Source organism: Carica papaya, chromosome 3 (assembly GCF_054855325.1).
Source record: "Carica papaya isolate Zhongbai chromosome 3, ASM5485532v1, whole genome shotgun sequence".
Lineage (NCBI taxonomy): Eukaryota > Viridiplantae > Streptophyta > Magnoliopsida > Brassicales > Caricaceae > Carica > Carica papaya.
Genome location: NC_142311.1, coordinates 9,562,456 through 9,588,740, shown reverse-complemented (window position 1 = coordinate 9,588,740; position 26,285 = coordinate 9,562,456). Strand labels below are relative to the sequence as shown.

Genomic DNA, 26,285 nt, shown 5'->3' with positions numbered 1-26,285 from the left:
TTCAATTTCTAAACATTAAGCCAATATTTTTTTTATTTATTTATCCAAACATTTTAAAACCAAATAAGATTCTAAATGAATTATATTAACCTACGTAATCATATAAGAAATATTGTTTATAACATACAAGATAGTAATATTGTTTAAAAGTGCATCCTAATATAAGAAAATGAGGTTTGGTAATTTGTTTATTATGGTTGTTTGCAAATCAACAATTTTATGTACTACAGATCTATGCATTTAACACACATATCTTAGTTAACTCTAGCATCCGAAAATCGATGCCCTTAAAATTCGTAAGAAACTCTAACCATGCTTATAACACAACAAAATCTAGAGGATCTACTATTTGTCGCTCGTTTTGTACAAGAAATTGGATATGTAATAAATGCTTATGAGAGTTTCATTAATACCATGGAGCTATTTATATAAGTATTACAAAAAAAAAAAAAAAAAACATTAAACACTCCTGACCTTTCCAAGTGAGTGCCAATAAATGATCTAGAAAGAACTTCAAATGTAATTTGTTCTAAATTATTTTTAGAACATGTTTTAATATTATGTATATATGTTCATGCAATATACTACTAATTGCGTTTTAGTTTGTGCTAAAATTTTAAGTACATGCTGACCTCTATTCCTTCGTTTCTGTTATGCTTTCTTGAACTATGCACAACATCTCTTTCATAATTAACATTTCCCTGCATTTAGCCTTAAGTTTTTCTTCATTCACATTTAGATTATCAGTTTCTTTCTTGTTCAATTATGATCGGCAGGAGAAGGAATCTGCTGCCGTAAAAATTCTGTAGGTAGGACTAATTAGCAGCAGCTGAACAAGCAAAAAACAAATAGAACTATACAAGAGACTTTCTGCAACAGGTACAATTCTGCTCAAGTGATGAAAAGAAATCTCATGTCTGCCTCAGTCAATTTTCCCAAAGCCTCCGTGGAGCCACCGACAGTCCTAGTGACAGGCACAAGAACCTATTAGAGCAAAATCAACAGATAATATATATAATTTTGGTTACATCAGACTTACCCTTCAAATACTAATTCCTTCTTTTCTTGTAGCTTCAAAATCCTCTCTTCGACAGTATTCTCAATGACAAACCTCACAACCCTACAAAGCAGGACTCAGTGTTAGCCCTTTCAAGATTATACTTTATTGAATCGTGGAACAGGAGAGATTTTATGCTCTCAGAGCACAATATCAGACATATATACTTGGACTAAATAATTTACTTCGTCACACCATATCATATCTTATCTCACACAAACTTAAAATCAGCCAACCACATGCTGTTGGTTCTTCAATCATTTTTAGTTCAGGACAATGAAATAATTTTCATTGGAACAGAGAGCCGAATGCTAAGAACCTGATTGGTTTGTACTGCCCTATTCGGTGGATTCTATCTTGTGCTTGCTGCTCAACAGCTGGGTTCCACCAGGGGTCCATCAAGAAAACCTGTACGGGCACAACACCAGGCTAATCATCGGTAGGTAAACCACATTTTAAGACAAGAAAATGGACCAGATAACATAACAAGTACGTCAAAATGCATGATGCATTCAAATAACAAAATGAATTTCTAGTTACCAAACAATGATTTAATGAAAAGGATTGAATAATGGACAGATATTGCCAAAAAACTTCAAGAAAGATGTTAAAAAATAATATCTACCTCTAAGACAACCAACTTAAACTTGCATTTCAAGCATGAACGAGATTTCAGTTCAAAAAAATTTTTCCCAGGAACTTTCCAATGACTTAAGCAGCAAAATTAGGCCTTCTTCATTCTTTTACAGTGAATTTATCAAACAAGACAGAATTAACTAATCAAATAAAGGAGCAAGAACACCTTGTGGATGATACAATTTGCGAATAGCACAATGCAACGCCAGGCATCACTTACATGCGATGCAACTGTGAGATTGAGGGCAATGCCTCCAGCTTTCAAACTCATGAGGAAAATCTTGCAGTCTGGATCCTCAGTAAACCTCTTGATAGCAGCATCTCTTGCAGGTATGGACATGCTGCCCACCAACTGAACACAATTTATGCCAGACTGCAAAAATCTCCTGTGGTTAACTTTCTTCTTCAGGTTAAAAAGAAAACTAAAAATGCAAGACTCATTTTACCTTATGGAGAGAATAATTTATGAGATCCAAGAATGATGTAAACTGGCTGAAAACAATTCCTTTAGCTGAACCATCTCTTTCAACCATAAATCTGATTTCCTCCCGCTACATCCATGCAAATACAGAGAAGCAATCAAAGTAGGAAAAAGGACACACGTGTAACAGATACAGATGTGTAAAATCTAATTCAAACCACTTCCTCCACAATCTCAAGTTCATTTTCAATTCTATCAAATTAAGTGTAACTTGAAATGTACTTATTCAATTCCATAATGCAATTCATTTTGAAACAAATTCCATATTTTGGACCAATTATCAAAATAAAACATGGATTTGCCAAGATCTACACTTCTTACAATATTTGAATCACACAAGAATGACACAAATTTAAGTAGCACCTACCAAAGCCTCAATTTTTGTGCTCGTCTGGAAATCATTTAATCGGATTCTATTCAGAATACTTGAGCGCTTAAACCCCTTAATGGTTGTTTTCATTGTCTGATCTCCAACATCCATCTTTGTTGTCAAATCCACGGTAAGTAATTTTGAGCAAGATGGGCATGATACTTGTCCGAGGGCAGCAGAGAAATCAATCAAGCAAGCTTTACAGAAGACATGTGCACAAGAAGTAACCTAGATGGTAATGTTGGCAGAAAATAATTAGAAGGAAAATCAGTTAAAGATAGGTGTAAAAAGATACAATTCTGACGGAGAAGAGGAATGCAGAAGTTATTTAACACTATGAAGCCATTTTTCTTTTTTTTTTTCTTTTACTCTCACTTGATTTGTAATTAAGCCTAAAGGGCAAAGTGAAGGAGCACAACCAAGAGACTTACAACAGGATCTTCTGCTTGATCATGGCAAATGCCACATACTTGTTCACCATTGCTAATATCAACAGTGTTGCCACTTTTGACTGCAGCACTACTAGAATACTCCACAAGGTAAGGATGATCAACTGCCTGTCAACTTACAGAAAAAACATATTAGAAGAATATTCACAGAGAACTAAAGACTAATTACAGCAATGATAATAATGAATATTGTTAAGAATGATTTGATGTTTTATTGAATATTACAACTCTATATATACAAGTTTTCTAAGATAAAAAAGAAAATAGATAATTAACTACAATTAATTAAATATGATGTATTTCACCCTTGTACCCTTTAACAATATGATGTATTTCAACCTTATACCCTTTAATGTAATTTACGGCAATGATAATAATGAATATTGTTAAGAATGATTTGATGTTTTATTGAATATTACAACTCTATACATACAAGTTTTCTAAGATAGAAAAAAAAAGATAATTAATTACAGTTAATTAAATTTGATGTATTTCACTCTCCTTCAAGGTAGGGAGTATGTTGTCCATCTCTAATTTGCCAACAAGTGTTTAGAATGCTGGATTGCTCAAGTCTTTTATCAACACATTTGTCAGTTAAGAATTAATAGACATATACAAGGTACATTTTATATCACTATCAAGTTTCTCTTTGATAAAGTGTTTATTAATCTCGATATCAAGTTGTATGCAATGCTTATGACTGGCGTGTTGTCACAATCTAAGCGCATGAGACTTTTCCACTTGATTTTTAATCATTTAAAATTCTTCATATCCATAATACTTTACATATCCTTTGTGTCATTACTCGTAATTCTGGTTTTGCACTTGATTTACCAACTAAATTTTATTTCCTACTTCTCCAGGTGACTAGATTGCCCCTAAAAAAAATACAGTATCCTGTAGTAGATCATTTATTTACAATTGAACCCCACATAATCTGCATTCATGTAGATTTTTAGAAGCAGTATATCATTCTTCCTGAAAATGTTTCTTTTTATGGGTGACCTTTTTAGATAATGCAATTCTCTATAAACTACTTATAAGTATACTTTTTTCATGTTGTCATAAATTAACTTACAATACTCACAGTATAGATGATATCAGGTAACTAATTTCTAATATATTTCATTGTTTACTAGAGTATCTTCTTCTATTCATAATTTGTGATTGGGATAAATATGAGTAATAACTATTCTGCATGCTAACTTGTTAATATCTCTCAGCGACTCATGAATGTATTTCTACTGAGAAATGAAAATCCAGAATTTTGAGCAAAGGAGTTCAATTCGAAAAAAATACTTTCAACTTAGTTAGTTCTTTGATTTCAAATTCTTTTAGCAGACAGTATTTTAGTATCAATTTTTCTTTCTCATCATTTCTTGTTATGGTAATGTTATCAACTTATACTAGAAGGATTATAATCCCCTGTCTTTGAGTGCTTGATGAACAGAATGTGATCTTCTTGAACTTGCTTAAATCCCAGGTTTATCATTACCCTTGTGAGCTTGTCAAAACATGCTCTTGACGATTATTTAAGTCTAGCCAATGTCTTCTTCAATTTATAGACCTTATTTTGTCTTGCTTCTCTATCAAAGCCTAGTGAGATATCCATGTGGATCTCTTCTTCTAAATCTTCATGTAGAAAGGAACTTTTATATCAAATTGTTGCATTTTCCAAATAAAGTGAGCAGTTAATAACAACAAAATTCGCACAATATTCATCTTGGCTACTGGTGTAAATGCCTCTTATAGTCTATCCTATAAGTTTGTGTAATATTTTGCCACAAGTCTTATTTTATATCTCTCGATTGCCTCATCAGTCTTGTATTTGATTGTAAAAACTCATTTTCCATGTTTGGTTATTTTGAAGCGTCTGCATTTCTACATTCATAACATTTTTTTTTTTAACAAGATGATACCTTAGATATTATGTTAGAAATAGATTCAGCATTCAAATTTATAAGGAAATTTTTATGAGATGATGAAAATTTATCACATGACACAAATAACCATTCAAATTTATACTAGAGCTTTTCTTTGCACCAATGTTATTTTGGGATCTTGTGGAAAAGAAAAGCTCTAGTAGTGGCAAAAAAATGACCATTCTTGCTTTCCGTGACTCCATTTTGATGTGGAGTGTGAATACAAAATGATTCATGAAGAATCCATTCTTGATAAAAAAAATGATGAAAGTGTGTGGTAAAAAAATCTTCAGTGTTGTCAGTGCGAACTCTTTTTATGTCAATTTCGAATTAGATTTTGATTATATTGTAGAACTGAAATATGATATGCCTTACATCATATTTGGTTTTAAGTAAAAACAACATTTTTTTAAAAATAAAGTATGCAATGTATTATAATAAGCACCAAAGTGGGAGCAACCATTTACACGCATTTACCACTCAGCTGTCATGAGACAAAGATCGCAAAAAAGCCTCCATGGCCACTGTTGAATGACTCCTCAACAAAAACTCTAGGGTCCTAAACCATCTATTCTTTAGGATATCAAAATCTTTAAAAATATCAACCCAATCAAAAGCCTTTCTATTCCTCTTCTTCCAAACAATCCACCAAATGGTGAGTAGGATAGCTCCTGCAGATAAACATGTACTTCGCAAAAACTCCTACGCGTATAACTCATCTCTGACCGTCCCTACCATTACCCACTTGATTCCCAACACCCTATAAACCAATGCCCACAGCTCAAAAGTAGTAGGACACCGCATCAACAGATGATTACAACTTTCCTCCGCCTTCAAACACATAAAACAACGATTAACCAACACCTGTCTTCTCCTTCTTAATTTATCAATGGTGAGAATGCATTCTGTACTCGCTTCTCAGTTAGAAAAAGACACACTAGGAGGAATTTTGACTTTCCAAATCTACTTGTGAGGAAACAACACAGCATCATTAACTCTCATAACCAACCACCTGTACCATGATTTTACCGTGGAGGAGCAATTTTTTGTAAGTGTCCATTTCGGCCTATCATCTTCATCATTAAGCGAAATGTAAGATAAGGTACCTAAAAGCTTTCTACACTTGCCAACTTCCCAATCATTGATGTTTCTAGACACCATCACCTGCAATTCTCCTTTACCCCAGTCTCCCCATCGTAACAGTCACTAATGATGGCCTCTCTGTCCTGAGCGATTGAGAAAACTTGTGGAAATTTGATCATGAGACTCCCCCCTTCCATTTAGTTATCTTTCTAAAAACTCACTTTATCTACCCTTCCCACCTTCTAATACAATTTACAAACTTCTCCTTGCCCTCACCGATTTTTTTCCATAAACTTCTCCCATGATGTCTCAACACCCCACCTGCAAACCAGCACTACCCTTCACTCCAAATTTTGCAATTATTATGCATCTCCAAAAAGCCCTTTCCTCAACCCTAAACCTCCACAATCATTTCCATTGCAAAGTTTGATTCATTTCAACTAGTGATCTAACGCCCAACCCACCATACTTAACAGGTTTCTTGATTTCATTCCAGGCAACCAAATGGTATTTCCTGTGATCTTCTGAATCACCCCAAAAGAACTTGCTCTGGATACTTTCTAGCTTTCTAGCAACACTTACGGGAATAGTTATAAGTGAGAGATAGTACATGGGAAGATTACATAAAGTACTCCTGATAAGAGTCAATCACCCCCCCTAAACAATAGGCTCCTCTTCCACCTCGCAAGTCTTTGTTCATATCTATTCACAATTGGCTCCTACATCACTTTATTCTTGTAATTTACACCTAATGGCAATCCCAAATATCTAATGGAAAGCTTAACCATCTCACATCTCATGATCTTAGCCAAATCATCCCGGTCCACCATATCCCCTAGCTGGACCATTTCTGACTTAGTGAGATTAATACTCAAATCCAACACTACCTGGAACCCCATCAAAACACATGCCATATTTAAAATGGCCTCTTTCCTAAGTTAACAAAATAGCAAAACATCATTCATAAAAAAATAAATGAGTCACCTCCTCCCTTCTATCACCCTACTAACATACAGGCCCTTAAACAAATTTTGCTCCCTTGCTTTAACCATCATCTTATTTAAAACTTTCATAACCACAATGAAGAAAAGGGGGGAGAGAGAATCCCCTTGTCTAAAACCTCTTGAAACACTAAAGAAAGACGAAGATCCACCATTTACCATCACTGCAAACAAAACTTTTGGAATGCAAAATTTAACCTGCCTTCTCCATTTAACCTCAAAACTCATTCTGGACAACATATAATTCATATTTAAGTAAGAACAACGCAGTGATTCTAATGCAATCGTCAATAAATATTAAGTGTGTGAGTTGCTTCCATATATGCACAGTCTTTTTCTACAAACTTTTTGAAACTATTGCATCTCTACTGCAATATAAGATAAGACTATGATACTGATCTAGTTCCTACCACCAGGTCTTTAATATGTTAGAATATTCACTAATTGACATATTCCATTCTTTCATAGATCACATCTTAACAGTCATGTCATAAGTCTATAGGGCTTCCTTGACTTTACAGTAGGTTTTGCTCATTGCATCTCATATTGTTTTTGCTATAGGTAGGAACATCATAATCTTACTGACTTTTGGAGTTATGGAGTTTCTAGAGCTATGCCATGAATCATGGAATCCTCTTCATCCCAAGCATCGAATATAGTGTTTTGGTATGATACCAAGAAGATGGCGGAGTTTGCCCTTTCCTTAAGGGTGGTTCGAATAAACTGGGACCAAATTAGATAACTTTTTCCCCGTGAAGCAATAGGCTGTTTGGATTGACTGAAATTTACTAGTGGTACTCCTCATGTGAAAACGGGTTGCAATGTTTTGAGATGTTACCTCTGACATCCTCTAAGTATTTTCTAAAATTTACGATAAAACAAAAAATTATATAAAGAATTTTACTAGAAGGACACACGGTCGTGCACCTGGCAAGAGGAGTTGGAGCGGCAGCACAGACAAAGTTAGCCAAATGAAGGGACATATTGGACCAGCTAGACGACGGGGCATAATGGACCTGCTATGCAGACGGGTTGTCGGTCAGTCAGATGCGGCTGTATTAGGAGATGGCTAGCTAGGTGTCGACTTGTGGTGGAAATGACTAGCTGTGGTGGCCGGCAATGAAGGCTGAACCCTTTAGGGTTTTCTTCCTTCGACAATAAAAACTGAACAGGATTTATAAAAAAATCTAGTATTTCTTAATTTAGCGCTCTAATACTATGTTAAGAACGGTTTTTTGCATTTTATTAAATATCATAGCCTGCTTTAGTATTTCTTAACTTAGGGTTGACTACAATGTCCACTTGTGGTGGAAAAAGCTGGTTGTGGTGGCTAGCAATGAAGGCTGGCCCCTTTAAAGGTTTTCTTATTTCAATAATAAAAGCTTAATAAGGTTTGTAAAAAAATCTAATATTTTCTAACTTAAAATTCTGATACCATGTTAAAAATAGTTTGATGTGTATTTTATTAAATATCATAACACTGTATATACAAGTTTGCTTCTACTCTTCATATTTACATTACAATAATGTTTCACCTGGCGCAAGCGGGTAAGGAGATCAAAAATGTGAGCATAATTATTCATTACAGTTCCTGCCTCAACATACCTGCAAAAAGGAAAGCATAGACAAACCATAAAAATGGATCTAATTTGCTATCACATGAACCATGGATACACAAGCATGTGATCAAATAGCAGTTTCCATGACTATTTGGCAAGTGAATTTACAAGCTAGCAAGTAAAGAATAAAATATGACTTACGTATTAAACTGTGTCTGACTCTCGTTGTACAATGATTCATAATAATCTGCTTCTTTGATATCCAAAGTATCCTGCCTCAGTGAAATCTTTAAAGAATAACATAGGTTATTATTCTAATTCTCTTGAAGTGGCTAATAGTTATAAGTTCCACTCTTTTATAAGTTCTCCTTAGAAGGAACACTTACAATTCTAGGAGGAAGTGCAAGATCAGCAGCCCTGCCCTTTTTTGTGCGTCTCAAAACTACATTCTTCAAAATTTTTTCTTTAAGCAATGTCATAGCCCTTCGCCCAGTATCAAGATTCCCATATAGTTGTATTGGTGTTGCCACATACTATAACCAGGGGTTACAAGGGAAATCAGAATTGGAAAGGTTCCATCAAGCTAACATATTAACATGGAATATTACTTGACAATAAGACAAGAAACAGGATGCAGAACTCACCTTATTCCACCAACAGAAGTGTCTTACACAATTATGAGGACAGTTTGAGCATGCAGTTGATGAACTGTAATCACCATCAATATCCAAAATGTCATGGCAATCAATAGAACCTACTTAAAATTCCAGTGTACAGTAACCAGGAAAAAATAAAGATACATGGAGGAAAAGAGAAACTGAATAAATCTTCTCAAAGAAGGAACATGAACAAAGATAAACGTAAGGTAAGTGGGCATCAGAAATGAACCCGATATCAGCAACAATAGTCACTACGACACAACAATACTTCTCACTACTAGCAAATCAGTGACCAAGGCAGAAAATGGAGAAGCAGGGAAAAATAGGAGAATTGAAACAACAGAATCAATACAAAATGAACTACAAATGCCTTTAACATCATATTTGAGAGAAAAGAAGAAATACATCACAGCCACCAGAGGGGGTGCAACCAAAATTTTAAAAAAGAAAGAAGTCTGGAACTATAAGTCCCTAACTTTACTAAAGGGGAGACTCAAGGCCCTCAATGGCCAGTTATTTTTGTCCTTCCAGATAACTCAGGAGGTAGCCAGAGGGAATAAAAGATAAAAGTTTCTTCCTTGGTTTATCACCCCTGATGCCTCACCAAGCCAAATTTTATTCGCCACTGACTCAGCCATCACCAACTCACACCAAGGAACTCTAAAGCAGTTCATTGAGCCAAAAGGAGAAAGGACATCACAAAGAAGAGGTGATTCAGGATTTTAGGCGCCCTCTTGCACAAGCAAAATACCTATTCACTAAAATTTTTCACCTTTTCTCTAAGGTGGTCAATAGTGACAATTCTCCCTCTGATCACTTCCCAAGCATAGAAAGCGACTTAAAGATGTTGAATTGAGCTTCCCAATCTGCTACCATAGGAAACTACTATTGTCGAGAGCAAGATCGGCCAGGTGTAAGTAGAAAGATTTTATCAAAAAAGAACCACTAGAACCTCGCTTGTCAATGCCTGAGAAGAACCAGAACTAAGGGAATAATGTCAAAGAAGACTAATGTATTCATCCATTTCCCTATCATTATGGTTTCTCGCAAGATCCACAACCCATACCCCAAAACCAGATGAAGAAGGGGATCTCAATCATGATGGCCTCCTTAACTCTGGCCAAGAAGAACAAAGTAGGAAAAACACTGGTATAAAGCCCCTCTACCACTCATCTTCTCCATGTGAAACCTCACCTCCAAAACAAAATTGACTTTCCATCTAAAACACCAATAGAACTCGTCTCAACCAGAGTTAACCTTTTTCCAAGGACTCGAACCATGTGGGGTTCTAGACGACCAAGGCCTTATTCCTTGCATCCATCCCAAACTCGGCCTTGATCACTCTTCACCACAAGCTTCTTTGATAATTCATAAGTCTCCAATGCAACAAATGTTCTACCGCCAACCTTGCTCAGCTAAAAGAAGTATAACTATGTCAAATGCTACCAAGCGAGAGCTATTTTACTTTTTGAAATGAACATAATAAAATATGATTCATTCACAAGTACCAAGGTGGTGTACATTATGTAAAAGATATTTACTTATCAATCAAAATATCGGTAAGGTCCTCAAGACCCTCAAAGGAGTAAAGAGGATGACTCATCATAAAAAAACCTAGAGTTTGGAACAACCTGTCTTTAATTCTATCAAAATCAGCTTTTCTGCCATAAAAAACTCTCTTGTTTCTCTCTTTCCACGTCACCCAAAAAGTAGCACGAGGGATGAAGCTAACATAATTATTCACATTGTTGATTCTTTTCCATGCACAAATCTCCACCCTCACAAACGAGCCATTACTCAATTAATGCACGATAAGCTATAAGCAAGAGTCCACAGTATATACACAAATGGACACCACAGAAGGATATGGTTACATGACTCGGCTTCTCTTTTATATAGAAAACAACTAAATTACCATAATTCTGCTCCTCTAATCAGTTTGTCCAAAGTTAAAATGCAGTCTCTACTTGCTCCTAAATAAAGAAGGCAGCTCTAGGTGAAGTATTAACCTTCCAGATTTGCCTGAAAGGAAAGTCTTTATCTGTAACCTCTCTTTTAGTCAAGTGATTATAAAGTACTGTTCTCTCTACCATTGAGCCTCCACAGGGGTTGGTCTCTGGTCCCATCAATTCTAACCCTAGCAAGGGCGAAGAGTAAGTCTCATACTCCCTAACTTTCTAATTGTTAAGATTTCTCATGACCTCCATAGACCACTCTCCATCCCCCATAGCACACATTATGATTTTTGAATCAAAGCATTCTCGTACTGAGCAATAACATAGATCTGAGGAAACTTATCCTTGAGTATGTAGCCCTCCAACCAAGTGTCATGCGATAAACTGACTCTGTACTCAGTGCCAACCCTCCAGCAAATACAATCCTGGAACTTTGTCCTAACCATGCAGATTTTTTTCCACATCTGTTACCATGCGGTCTAGGCAAAACCTTAGTGTACCAACATCTATCCATGGTACTGAATTTTATCCAAAAATACCATTCTCATTTATCGATCTCCAAAGTCATTTCCCCTGAAGAACCATGTTAACCTCCACCAAAGATCTCAAACCCAGCCCACCTTGGTGAAAAGGCTTTTTAGCCTCATCCAAAACCACAAGATGATACTTCCTTTTCTCCTCAGTGTCACCCCATAAGAATCTACCCTAAATTGATTTCAATCTCTTAGCAACACTCACAGAGATCATCACCAAGAACAGGTAATAAATGAAAACGTTGGCCATAGTGCTCTTGATAAAAGTAAGTCCCCTCCCTTAAGACAAAAAGTTTCTATTCCATGCAGTAAACCACTATTCAAATCTTGTCACCACAGGGTCCCAAGTCGAGAAATCCTTATATTTGACACCTAGAAGGAGTCCTAAATATTTGATCGATAAGTCCACACTCCTACACCGAAGAATCTTAGAAAATCAACTAACATCCTTCCCATCATCCAATCTCACCAATTCAGACTAAACAAAGTATATTGAGGCTTGATACAGCTTGAAAACTCAGCAAAATATATATGAAATTAAGCAGAGTCCTCTCATTAGGTTCATAGAAAACCAAAGTATCATTAGCAAAAAACAGTCATCTCCACCGCGTGCTCACCATCCTTTCAACCCCTTAAACATCTCAAGCTCTCTAGCCTCGAGCATTTTGTTGAGTGTTTCCATAACAATGATGAATAGTATAAGGGATAGTGAATCTTCTTGCCTCAGACTTCTAGTAGCTCTGAAGAAAGAAGATGGATCCTAATAACCATAACAGCCAAAAAAAAGTAATAAAAATGCAAGATTTGGTCCACTTATGTCATTGATCACCAAAATTCAGTCGCTCCAACATGTAATCACAGGAGTCCCAGTTCACATGATCATATACTTTTTCTATATCTACCTTTAAAAGAACTTCCTTATTCTTGTGTTTTAATTCATCCACAGTCTCATTTGCAACAAAGGCTGCATTCAAGATCTATCTACCCTCCATGAAAGTATGTTGATACTCACCCATCACCCTCCCTATACCAAGTGAAAGCCAGTTGGCTCCTCAAAATCTTCCCGTAGAAAACATTGAATAGTCTCCAGATTCTTAGCCAAACTGGAAGGTATTGAGAATATAGACAAGCAATAAATAGGCAAGTTGGAATTGGTGCATCTTTGGAGAGAAAACCCCTCTTCCATCCCATCAATATTTTCTCAAAAGGAAGGGAAAAGAAATCCCTTTCCTAAGGCCTCAAAAGCCTTATTTGAAAAAGCCAAATGAACCATATTAGTAGATACACAACCTCATCCACAAGCACTATTTGTTACAAAATCAACTCTCTACAGCATGACAAACAAAAAAATCCCAAGAGACAATTTCAAAAACATTACTCCGTATCAAGTCTACATATCAAACGAGTACCCTCATTTCTCTCCAAAGAGCCAAACCATTTCATTAGTAATCATGGCAGCATCCAATATTTGTCTTCCTTTAATAAAAACATGTTGAAGCTCACCCACCACACTCCTCACCACATAATCAAACCTTCTCGCCAACAACTCAACAATATTCTCATAGACATAAAAGCCACCAAGCTTAAGGGTTTAAAATCTTTAATTTTGAGGCACCTTCAGTTTTAGGAATGAGCACCAAGAAAGTGAACTTGCTGGAAACAATGGAACCTCTCTCATAAAAATCAGAGAACACCACAAGAAATTTATCTTTCACCTTTTCCCAACTGTTCTAAATGATCCCCGTAGAAAAGCTATTAGCCCAGTCTTTATGCCCCTTAATGCTCATAGTTGCAACATCCATATGATTAGCTAGAATATGAAAAAATCTAGTATTCTTGTTGCTCTCCTTGATCCAAGTGGCCCCAAATCTAACTCAAAATTTCTTCATGAGCTAAAATTAGCCAACTGAAACCTAGGAATTGGCCCAATGCAAAATCTTCACCACACTAACCCAACATTCTTGCCGACAAGCAAGCAATAAGCTTGTTGACACAAGCCTTCAATTTTAGGGGAGAGCCTTGAGAAAGTTAATTAAGGCTATACCCAAACTAACCTTTCTCATAAAGTTGGAGAAGTGACTGTTTCCCCACTATTACGAGTGAGCCCCGTGGAGAAGCCATTTTGAACTTAGATTCTGTCCCCACCCCCACCCCCCCATCACTTATATTGGCAACATCCATGGTAGTGAGCTAGATTATGGAAATTTGTAATATTTTTTACCCTCCCCTTGATCCAAGTGGCCTTGGATCAAAGTCCCCGTCATTTCCTCTATAAACAATAAAATTTGTCAACTTGACCCTTGAATCCAATAATGCTTTTCCTTAACAAGCAACTCTTTTTCCCTTTCCAGCTACCAAGCCACTCCAAAACTAGCATAAGGTCGTCCTTCTTGCATGCACATTCCAAACTCACTCTGGTTGATCTTCAAAAAAAAAAAAAAGCTTTTTATACTCTTGAAACTAATAAACCTTCCAACCAAGCGTCCTCTCACCATTTCTTGACATGGTTTGATAAGCTGAGCAGCTGAGCACTTAAAAGCCACATGTTTTCAAATTTGAATACCTCAGAACAAATCCAAGAGTGAGCCTCACCAAAATGCTAATGACTCTAAAATAACCGTGTTAAAACCACCCCAATCAAAAGTCTCATCTATTCCGAATTGCCACAATATCATCTCACGAAAGCCTCTCCTTCCCTACCCTGTCTTTATATAAATCCTAGTAAACACACATCACTAACCAGATGTCCTACACTTCATAAGACAAGACATTGACCAATAACCTTTGCACCAATCTATCCCTATGCATTCTGTTCTCATCCACAAAATGAAAATTCACCCATAGTTCCTTCAACCCGGAGATCTTTCCACCCTACAGCCCTAGCCTTTCAAACACAATGAGCCAACCTATTAAAAGAACTTCCATCTTGAATTCTAGAAAGTAAACCACATTTGGTTTCTATTTAGACAAGCACCCATTGCTTTGTGCTTGTTAGAATCGTTGAATCTCCTCACATTTTGTGATAGTATCTTACTTAACATAGGGATTCAATATCTGCCCACTCTTGGCACCAAAATTTGTTCTTGCCCCCTTTTCATAGTCAATAGAAGAATGAAGTCTTCAATGCTCCCTTGTCATATCCTCACTTGATTTCTTCTTTCTTTAGGACCTTGAAGCCTTGCCTCCTCATTTTCCTCCTCTATTAACTTTTATGGCTCAAAACAAACTAATAGCTTGCCATCAAAACTTTTGAAACGTAACCCAAAAAAAGGATCAACTCTGTCAATGTTATTCAACACCCATTTGGAAGCTTGCAACCACACTAAATCCCAAACTTGCAAGGCACTCCAAACCAAAAATGTTTCCCTTTCCCAATCCACCCACCCAACACATCAAACCCAAGAAATCATCACTAATTCCAACCCAAGAAGTAGACCTCTAACAATATTGACTCTAAATTAAGCTTAATCATGTATATTTTTACTAAAATTTATTAAATAACAATTAACTAACATATAATTCAACTAATCATATATTAATTTTATAAACAAAACTTAAATAAGGTATAATCCAAAATGAAATTTAAATAGCACATGTATTGAATAATTTTATATTTTGCTCTCCTTACCAAATTTGTTTCCACCAAACATTCTACTTTTCTTTGTTAAATCCTCTCTCTAATGATGATATTTCCTATCTCGTCATGTTTTGTAAATATACCAAACACTACCTTAGCATTGCAGATAGGAAAAAAGAAAAACTATTTTAAATTGTGTCAAAAACAATTGTACATAATATTCCGTCCAGCTTAGTAAATGATTGGTGGTAAGCTGTACGCTATCAATCACATTATTATGGGAAGCTCTTTTTTAAGAAAAAACAGATTATTCAATAAAACATTGGCAGTGAGGTGAATCCATCAGATTACACAGACAGACCATAAACAAAGCTGATTTCAAAATTTCCAATTGGTACCTGTAATCAAGAATCCTGCAGTCACAATCCTTACAAAAGTAATATGAGTATGGAGTTATTCGCAGGAAACGGATCTGTAGCAATGCAACGGCAGCTTAATAATTTTAACAACAAAATTTCTTGTTAGAGCCAATTTTTCAACATATAGCAAGGTTACCAGAGAGTAAAGTTCGCCAACACGATTCTGAAGGGGAGTGCCACTCAGAGCCCATTTATAGGAAGATTCTAAAGCAAGAACAGCCCTAGCAGTGTTGCTACGTCTGTCTTTTATGGAATGAGCCTATATCAGAAACCAATTATTAATAAATCTAACAAATAAAATAAAACAAACTATAATAAAGACAAGCTTGCGATAGAAGAAGCCATGGTATGAAGTTCTGCAACAAATTATACATGCACATATTGGTTTATAGCTGAAAACAGAACTAGAAAAAGAGATGAAGATACTCCCAATATGATCTTCGTAAACACTAACAAAAGAAACTAATGGAGCCCAACTATTAACATGGTGGGTGTGCATTAGGAACAGATTTTCTAGTATCGGAAAGCGTGTGTATGGATAGGGTTTGAGAGAATCTATATGGACACAGGATGAGTGTCTTTTGTACAGCCAATGTTTTTTTCTCTTTCTTGCTTGTACCCTGCGGCAAGTGCCAAGAAAGCCATGGTGCTTTCCCAGACCAGAAAATTCCTGGCCATAACTTTTGATGTCACTTTTTGGGGAAGAAAAGGCATTTAGGTGAGTAAAAATGAAAGGAGATTTAGGTCGACTATCACTTTCAGCAAGGACGAAGTCGAGTGGCTGTTGGGTGACCTACAGGAGTTTTATTGGATGAGAGGAGGGGAATTCTATGGGCAGAAAACCATAATCTCTGGGTGGCTATGGGGGCAAACAACCGGGGTGAGTTTTTGTTACTACAATGAAGAAAGAGGAGGAATCGAGGTGCATCTTATCCCAACGGGTCCACAAGCCGGATAGTGGTGGAGGATGATGGTGGCATTGTTCAAAATGATGGGGGAGGAAGTTTAAGGCACCTAAGCAATCAAATGAGCTAAAACCGAGCACCCACAAGGAGAAGCATTACTCGTCAGTGGTCCAAAAGCCCATCGGTGGTCCACAACACCATTCCTAGCATGTTGCAATGCCCAAGCTGTAAGGTGGAGGCAATCATAAGGCTGGAGATTAGGGGAAAGAGGAACTTTGCTGCTGTGGTGAAGAAGGGTAAAAGAGAGGGGAGTTGATTAGGGAACAAGACCTAATTTCAAGATGCATCGAGTGAAATTTAAATTTCACCAAAACACCAAAAAGTTGTGTCGTATTAGGAAGGTAAGGCCTTGAATGGGCCTCAACCTAAGCAGCCCAATGATGAGATGAAGGTTGGCAAGGGACTAAAATTTAGCCAGGCCGAGAGAGAAAAATGCAAAAACAAAGCGGGTTTGTGCCCCTGCATGAGCAGTGATCCCTAACCCTCAAGAAGAAAAAAATACCTAACTTGAGTATTGAGAAGAAGGAGCAAATCCCTAAATAGCAAGAGGTGAGGACTACAAGGGGACTCCAAGACGGATATTGACAATGGGGAAGGCAACAAAGAAAGGGGAGAGTGTAGTAGAATCAGGGAGGAAGAAGAAACAGGAGAAGAAATGGCCCTAGAAGTATTAAAAGGGGAGGTCACATTGGAAACCTACTGAGAAGGCCACTGGGGCTTCTATTTTGAAGCTGACAGTGAGAACTGGGGCTGATGGGGAGTTTGGGATGGAGAGATGATTGTAAGATGCTGCATTGTTCCCGACGAAAAGGGAATAGGGAGACTGAGGGAGGGCTGAATGAAGAAGACAATTCTAGATAGGTCCTAGAGAACATACAGCAGATCAATAAAAAGTTTGTGGTCCATTTTGATGGATCCCACGAGTAGGCCATGATTGTCTTCAAAGAAATTGAGAGAAGGAAAAAAGAGAAGGTGGATGAGGGACGGTCACAACCTATGGGCAAGAGTAGGCAAGGGATTGATAGGGCAAGAGAATTGAAGAGGTTGTGACCAACCATCAACTACGACAATCCGAGGAAAGGGGAAAAGAAGGGAGAGGAGGTGATTGTGAAAGTAACTCAATGTTAGGACGAATCATCTCTTGAAATATTAAGGGAATCAATGATCACAAGAAGAGGCAGATGATAAAGGATTGTACAATAAGATGGAAACCTGAGGTAATTGCCTACAGAAAACTAAGGTAAAACTCCACTCTGGCTGGCATGACCCACAGCCTTTGGAAGATTAGGTAGATTTGACGGAAGGAGTTTTTTGCTAATGGGGCAGCTGATGAGATTCTTGTATTATGGGATGAAGGACTTCTTAGCTACATGAAGGTTTTGAATGAGGATTGTTTTATCTCATGCCTATTTAAAGATAGAAGAAATGGGTGGAGGTGGGTGTTTACCAGGATATATGTGGTGGAGGTAAAGGGACAGAAAGGGGCAAGTTGCAGGAAGACTTGGACGAATCTAAAAGAAAACAGGATAACTCATGGATTGTTGAGGGCAACTTTAATATAGTTTTGCAGAAGCAGAAACAATTAGGGGAACATTTCTCCAAGATTTGTGCTAATAAATTTTGGGAGACTTAAGATAAGTTACAATAACCGCATTTGCCTCTCATGGGAGATAAATGGCCATGGTCCAATCAAAGATCAAATCCGGCTAGCTCCAAAATTAACAGGTTTTTTTTTTTGTAAGTATCATGTCAATTTTAGATATCAGACTATGTAAAAAACTTTTGCAACATACTATCTCCAATTGTTTCCCCATTTGCTTAGACTCTAATGCAATAAAATGGAGCCCCATGTACTTTCAGGTCTAGAATAAATTGTTAAACGTAATGACTTCCTTAAAATCAGAAAATGGTGGAGATGGATGCGAGTGGAAGGAAATGCTAGTTACAGAGGTGCTAGGAAGTTGGAGGTGGTTAAGACTAAAATCAAAAGGTGGCGTAAGAAGGAGTGGGGGATAGAGACAGTACTCACTCAGTTTCTACTCCAGGACCTTGAGGATCTGGACCATTTGGAGGGGAATGGTAGATTGTCTACTAAATATTTAGCTCGCAGAGAATCTATAACGCCTAGAGGTGGCAAACAAATGCAAATGCAAATGCAAGAGATACAAAAATCGAAAGCAAGATGGATAAAAGGATGGGGATAGAAATATGAAATTCTTCCACTTATGGTAAATTACCACCGGAGAATCAAATGTGAAGTTAAATATCAATGGCCATTTGGTGAAGGGGAACAAGGAGTTGATTAAGGGGGTCAATGATTTCTTCAGCAGATTATACTCTTTAAGGATTTTAGTTGGAGGCCTAAGTTGGATGGCCTAGATTTTATATCCTTGGATGATCAAAGCCGTGAATCTCTCAAAAAGAAGTTCTCTAAGGAGGAGATAGTGGATCACCATGTCCAAGACCTCTAAAAGCCTTAAAAAAAAGACAGACACTCATTCACCATGACTGCAAAAGATTTAGTAATACAAAGTTTAATTCACTTTCCCCACTTGTCCCCAAAACCCATCCTCCTCAGCATATAATCAACAAAACCTCAACTGACACGATCATAAGCCTTCTCCCTAGCCTCTTGCCTCATCTACTCATTACTCTTAACTAGCCAATAACCAATCTCCATCTCTTCCACATAATTAATCCTTCTATGGTGATTAGTCATACTATGGAAATATTTTGTATTCTTGTCTCCCTCCTTTACCTGCGGGCTCTCGATTTTTGTCTTCACGAAATCTCCTCCATCTGTATACTATTTGCCAGTTCGAACTTGAGGGACTCCCTACGGACAAGTCTTCAATGGACACATCACCTCCACTCTTCCTCCTATCAACTGTCTCAATATTCTATGGTAAAGATTGAATACGCATATATTCCCTTCTTCCCTCCTCCTTGCACCACTTTTTGACTTCAGTTTTTACAACCTTCATTTTGAGCAACTTGGTAACTTACCTTACCTCTAACTATAGTCGCCCACCACCAATCACTAACCTTGTCACTAAAGCCCTTCACTTCTCACCACTTTTCCTCAAATTTGAATGGAATAGGTCCCCATTTAATTCCATTAGAAACAAGACAAATAGAAAAATGATCGGAGATGGGCCTCTGCAATAGCTTTTGACAAAGGCACGTTGTTTGTGAATGGCACATCATTGACACCAAAAATCTATCTATTTTAAAGCACACCGAATTGAGTCTTTGGTTAGACCAAGTTCATTTACCTTCCATAATATAAGTCCATTAAATCAAGCTTATCCAAAATCTCCTCAAACTTTTCAGCACAAACTCTCAAAAAATACTCACTAGTCCTCTCTCGTCTATTTGAGACCATATTGAAAACCTCTCCCACTATCCATGGGCAATCCCACTTTTGCTTGCAAGTCTCCAAGTCCTCCCACAATAAAACTCTCTCATTGCTTTCCCCTCTGTTATAAACTCTAGTAACCATTCATTTCGATCCATTTCTATAATCTTCAAAAAGGCACGAAATTGAACATTTACCCAATAACTAGTACACTTCATCCTCCCATAATGAGATTGAAACTCGAAATCCCCTCCCATTCTCACTCTCCTTTATTCCTTCCATTTTCCTCTCCTCGGAGACCACATCAAAAGTCATACTCTCTAGGCGGCAAGTCTGGTTGTTTAGTGACTTGTGGCCCAAACCCTAGTAGGTGCACGTACACAACAAATCTCTTTTGAACTTGATAAATACTAGACCACTCGTCACAACTCACCAATTAGTAGACCGACATGCAATTGTCAAGGCTGGTACATTCTCTAAGTGTAAGATTCTACTTCATCAGTTAGACATCAAGAATGTCTTTTTCAATGGAAACAAATCATGAAGACCATGTAGTTGGTAGGGTTAGAGTCAATGGGATTAGAGACCAATCAATATGAAGGCTCAATGCTAGAAGGACTTTATCTATCAGATCTTTCAATAATCACTTGACTAAAAGAGAAGTCATGGGTACTGACTTTCCATTCCAACAATGTGGAAGGCTAATACTCCATCTAAAGTTGCTTTTTTTGCTTGAGAAACTGGTGGAAGTTGCATTTTAACTCTAGATGAGTTGATTAGGAGGGGGCAGGATTTTGGTGAATGGTTGCTTCTCATGGAAAAGGGAGGCTGAGTCGTGTATTCATATCTTTTTGTGGTGTCATTTTGTGTATAAATTGTAGACCTTGCTTATGGCCTCTTAGGTATTAATTGGATGATGGTTGGTTCGATGCAAGAAGAAATTTGGGTGTGGAAAAGAATCAGTGGTGTGAAAAAGCATGTTAACCTCATTTCCCTTGCTACTTTTTGGGCAATGTAAAAAGAGAGGAACAAAGCATGGAATGTGATTTTAGTGGGCTAGAAGATAGATGGTCTACACCCTAAGTTGTTTAACTATGGGTCATTCTCTCTACTCACTTGAGAACTTCGGAAACCTTATTGATATTTTGATGGATATGTAAATAATATTGTACATAGGTTTAAACCCCTTGGGACTTGTGAATGAATCTTACTATACTATTTTTATTTCAAAAGAAAAGAAAAGCCTGGCTATTAACACAGAAACAATCAATTGGTAAAGAAATCACTTCTCTTTTTGTGTAATGACTTTCTCATCCACATTAGTAAGGTCCAAGCCAATGCATACTACGCAAATTGATAATAATCTGGCATAAAGGACTGCGTCATTTATAGAAAAATTTTGGAATAGGTTACTAATAATTTACTTCAATTACCACAAGTCTGCCAATTCATCAGTTTGACACTTATTCAACTGCCTTACTGTTTCCTACAGGATTTCAATAAAGATCAATGTGTTACAATGCATTTAATCTAGTATTTTCCAACCAATCAAGACAGTGCTAAAAATATAAAGTTGGGGGTGAAGCTGTTTGGGATTTAATCCATTCAATATTCTTAGTATTTTTCCTAAAAAATTACTTTCTAAGGTCATGAAGGATTTATGTTCCTTCCACAAAAAAGGAGTTCAATAATATGGCAACTAGAGAATGAATGAACAGATTCAACCATTCCTCCATCATGGCTTACAGCAACTTACCTCATCCAGGATGATACGGTTCCATTTCATAGAGTGCAGAACAGACTTCCCCCTAGACAAGCTCGATTCATCGTCTGCTGAATTTCCCAATTCAACCAGAGCTTCTTTTTCTTCTTCAAGTTGCTCTGATGTCTTTTTCCCAGTTTTTTTTCCCTTATTAACTTCATACCCATTAGCATTCCCTTTGCCAGATTCTGCATCCTGCTTTGACCATGTTGATGAAACTTTCACCTTTTTCTTCATTTGCTTAGACTGGTTCAGTGTTCTAATAGCAGTAGGCCCACAAAAATATCTCAGATGGAATGAAAGCCTTTTTCGCTGATATTGATTTCCACAGTATGGGCATCTGTCCTTGGGTGGCATCATATATTTCCTATATTCATTCTCAACGATTGAATAAGTTGTGATTACAAAATCATAATCTGTGAACTGTCTAGAACTCTTCCCTCTATTTGCCCCATGATAAACAAGCACCTTAGTGCTCCCCCTGGAAGTAAACCGTTCAATTTCGCTAACCCATTGAGTCACGGCAACGACAGGACAAATAACAAGGGTACCTTGGAGTTCTAGCAAATCTCTTGATGATCTTGGTGATGGAGAGCGTACATCAGGTATAGAGATTTCCGGGCAGGTTACACGCTTGGCAAGAACAAGTGCAATGGCCTGAATAGTCTTCCCCATGCCCATCTCATCTGCAAGGATTCCTCCACCAGTTTCAGAATCTTCCTGTTTCAAGGCCCAGGCCAACCACTCTTTTTGGTACCTCAACAGAGGCATAATCAATTCCGCTGGTGCATCTGCAGTTTCAACAATTACATCACTTTCCTGATCTAAGTCAACATCATCTGTTTTATGCTGATCAAGCCATCTCTCCTGCTCTTCTTCCCAAATTTCCCACAACAGCATCTCTCTTCTCGTTTTCTTTCCCTTGGTGTATTTCTTCTTCCTTCTCTTTACATCGGATGACTGTTGTTGATCATTCAGCTCCCCTTCCTCAACATTTATTTCTGAAGGTCCAGCAGTACTGGCAATAGGAATAAGAGCAGAACCTGACCGATCATTGTCATTAGTCTTAGCCTTTCCCTTGCGATTTACAACCGTAACCTGTCTCTCTCCATATGTTTCATCTGCACCAATATTAGATTGCAGGTCAAAACTACAATTCACCACTTGAAATGATAAACTATTAGTTAAATGCCCAATTTTTCAAGAAAATAAATATCCTCAACCAACCACTCTGGGATGCCTGACACCATTTTCTTTTTCACTTTTTTAACTTAACATTAGACTGTCTGAACACTAACTTGTACCCCAACCTTCAAAGTCTGACAATAAAAAAGCTTTAAAATAACCCCAATCCACAAGAAGAGTATAGAAGAAACTGGATACCTTCATCGCTAGAGATGCTAGAATCAGATTCCGAAGGCAGCACATAATCATCAGAACTATCACTGCGCTCTTCCACAGAGCCTGTTTCAACATTGGGACAACAAGATTCAAAAACAACAATACAAACACTCAGTTTGGCTCTCGAGCAATTAGACCAGAATCTGCTTCAATAAGCACTGATCAAAAACTAATGAGAACAGAGCAGCTACATTAACGCCAAAAAGATAAAGGAAGACAGAAAAAGGCGAGCAAACAATTCTTCTTGCTTGTCAAACAACGAAAATCCCAAGTACAATTTAATTGTCAGGAAATTAGTGCTTATTTCCTGGAGAGCATATTAATTAATAAATATAAATACTATAGAAAGAGAAAAAGAAGGGTGGCAACAGAAAAATGAAGAATTTCTGTCACCAAACCACCCAGAGTCCCGTAGCAGAACTTCCATTATCACGAGAAAAAGTCGCATTTAATCGCAAAATAAAAACCAACAAAGAAGCCGATCAACGAAGAACAAACAGGAGTTTTGCCCAATTCCACGCAAAACAAAAAAGATATCTGATAGATAATTTTCTTCCTCGTTTTCCCCCATTTTCTCCGAAATAATCAAGGAAACCTTCACATAGTCGTAAAAGAAAGCACGAAATCGAAAAGAATAAATAACAAGAAGAATTACCTTCAATCGGGGGTTTGGCGATTCTTTTTCGAGGACGGAGCTCCATTGTAGGGAGAGAAAAAAACGTAAGTGTTTCCGATCGTTTTAGGAGATGACCGAGAGAGAGGGTTGAGCAGTCAAAGCCACTGAAACTCTGGGAAAGAGAGAATGGCGTTTGGAGCTGTGTCGATTGGCGGCGGGAAAGTAGTCTTTGTGTAATGCGAAAACGGCAGAAGCACCTCCTGTAGCAGTATTAAATAAATAAATAATAATAATAATTACATCTCTAATTTTAATTAATTCATAAAAAAAACGCGTATTTTTTATATAATTAATGGGATAACCTGTACTTGTATTATTATCATTATTAATATAATTTTTATTCTATATGAATAAAAATAATTCTAACTATAATAGATAATAAATATAAATATCATATATAATATTATATATATTAATAATTTTAATTTTGAATACACCTTTTTAAATACATAGATAAAAATATTATCTAATTTAAAATATTATTAATTATAATTTACTTATTATTATTTTATTATTAACATTACGTATGTTAATAATTATAAATTGAAACGCACATTTGTTTGTATATAAAAATATAAGTATTTATAACAAATTATTCTAATAATTATTAGGAATTTTATAATTAAATATATAATTTGCATAATTTACGTATTAGTTATAATAATTAAAATATATATATTTCTTGTATAATTAAAATATTATTAGCCGCACTATTTTATTATAGTTATTGTTAATTTTTTTATAGCATATAATTTAAAAGTATAAATACACATTTTCTCGTATAATTAAATAATAATTTACATAAATTTTAAAAAATAATTAATCGATATGCTTGCGTGGTTGGATGTGTTAACATCAATGTCCAATTATATATAATACATATAAGATTATAACTTCTCTAACTTTTAAAAAATTATAGGTTGGTATTTGTATTTTTCATAATTAATATAATTTATTACATACATGAATTAAGTGTTAAAAGTAATGTTAAATTATATATAATTTTCTAAATTTTAATATAATTGTGACCAAAGTTTACATTTAAAAATATTACAACTTAATTTTGTTTAATGATAATTATATTGGTCAATTAAGTTTAATTTCACAGTAAATGTTAAATTACTAACTTAATGCATATTCGTGAAAATTATTGAAAATAATCCTTAAAAAAATTAAGGTGATAATAAATAATATAAATTATTGTTTATATGTTAGTACAATCTTTGTATGCAAATAATATTTCTAAGTTTAGTACACGGACAGACACAAAGAAAATATAAAAGCAATACTCTTAGCCACATTATCATTGTAAGTAATAGATTGAATTAATCATTCAAAAAAAAAAAAAAAAGCTAATACGAATATATACAATCCAATTTGTATATATTAACGGATAATTAAAAAAAGTATTATTATAATAAGTGATTTTATGCAGTAAAATAACATATTGTAATTAAAACATTAAAAAACAAAAAATAATGGAAGAATAGTAGAAAGGTATGTCCAACCACCTATGATAATTTTTTCAACATTTTCTTAATAAAATAAGCAAGTAAATTATTATTTGTTAAAAACTATAAATGATTATAGTCATACTTGCATACTAAGTATACTTATAATTGTGAAAATAAATTAAATATATTTACACTGAGAATTGAGCTACCAAGATAATGAAATTTGAAGAAATGATTTTTATTGGGTCAAGTTCTGATATTTAAGACTATATATAATTTTAAATTAAACATATGTAATAATCGGATCTAAAATTTGGTTCCGGATTAATTTTAACATTTTTAATATATAAAAAATTTATTTTTAAATTAATTTATTTTAATTTTTGTTGAACTTATGAAAAAAATAAGTTATGGATTAAACTGAAAATAATTTTGGATAAAATGGGTAAAAATTTAGATTTAAATGGTATTTTTGAAAGAAAAATAAAATTCGAGGTCAGAGTGCAAATAAAAAAAGTTTTATCATATAAGATCGTCCAGTCAGCAACCTCAACGAACCGGAGTATGCCGCAGACGATTCACGTGCCCTGCGATCAAACGGCTCATGATCAATCCCGCACGTGGATGGTCCGAATTTATTTATTTTTAAACGCGATCGGATGGTCGAGATCAAATCGCGATGAACGATCCAGATTCATTTTTTTCTTAAACGCGATCGGACGGTCAAGATCAAATCACGATAAACGGTTTAGATTCGTTTCTTCCTTAAATGCGATCGAACGGTCGAGATCAAACGCGATGAACGGTCCAGATTAACGCGATGTGCGTATAAATATTTCGTATCACACTGAACCCGAACTCTAGCCGTCAGCCTCTCGCTGGAGAAGAAGAACCAGTCGCTGGAGAAGGGAGCTGACCGTCGACCGTCGACCGCCGCTGCATTGGAGCCACCTCCGACTGCTAAAAAA

General features: G+C 36.1%; 1 protein-coding gene across 1 annotated transcript; it reads right to left on the bottom strand.

Moving 5' to 3' along the window:
• Positions 1–682: 682 nt before the first annotated feature.
• LOC110811532 (Helicase protein with RING/U-box domain-containing protein) lies at positions 683–24,055 on the bottom strand. The gene is made up of 16 exons (XM_088215605.1): positions 23,843–24,055; positions 23,170–23,250; positions 21,781–22,907; positions 15,838–15,960; positions 15,681–15,754; positions 9,203–9,266; positions 8,945–9,091; positions 8,760–8,845; positions 8,535–8,604; positions 2,976–3,101; positions 2,542–2,772; positions 2,140–2,244; positions 1,914–2,066; positions 1,377–1,465; positions 1,040–1,120; positions 683–964 (listed from the first exon to the last, which is right to left on the bottom strand). Exons 1-16 carry the CDS (start codon positions 23,886–23,888, stop codon positions 892–894), a joined length of 2,676 nt encoding a protein of 891 aa, XP_088071731.1. The 5' UTR covers positions 23,889–24,055; the 3' UTR covers positions 683–891.
• Positions 24,056–26,285: the final 2,230 nt, after the last annotated feature.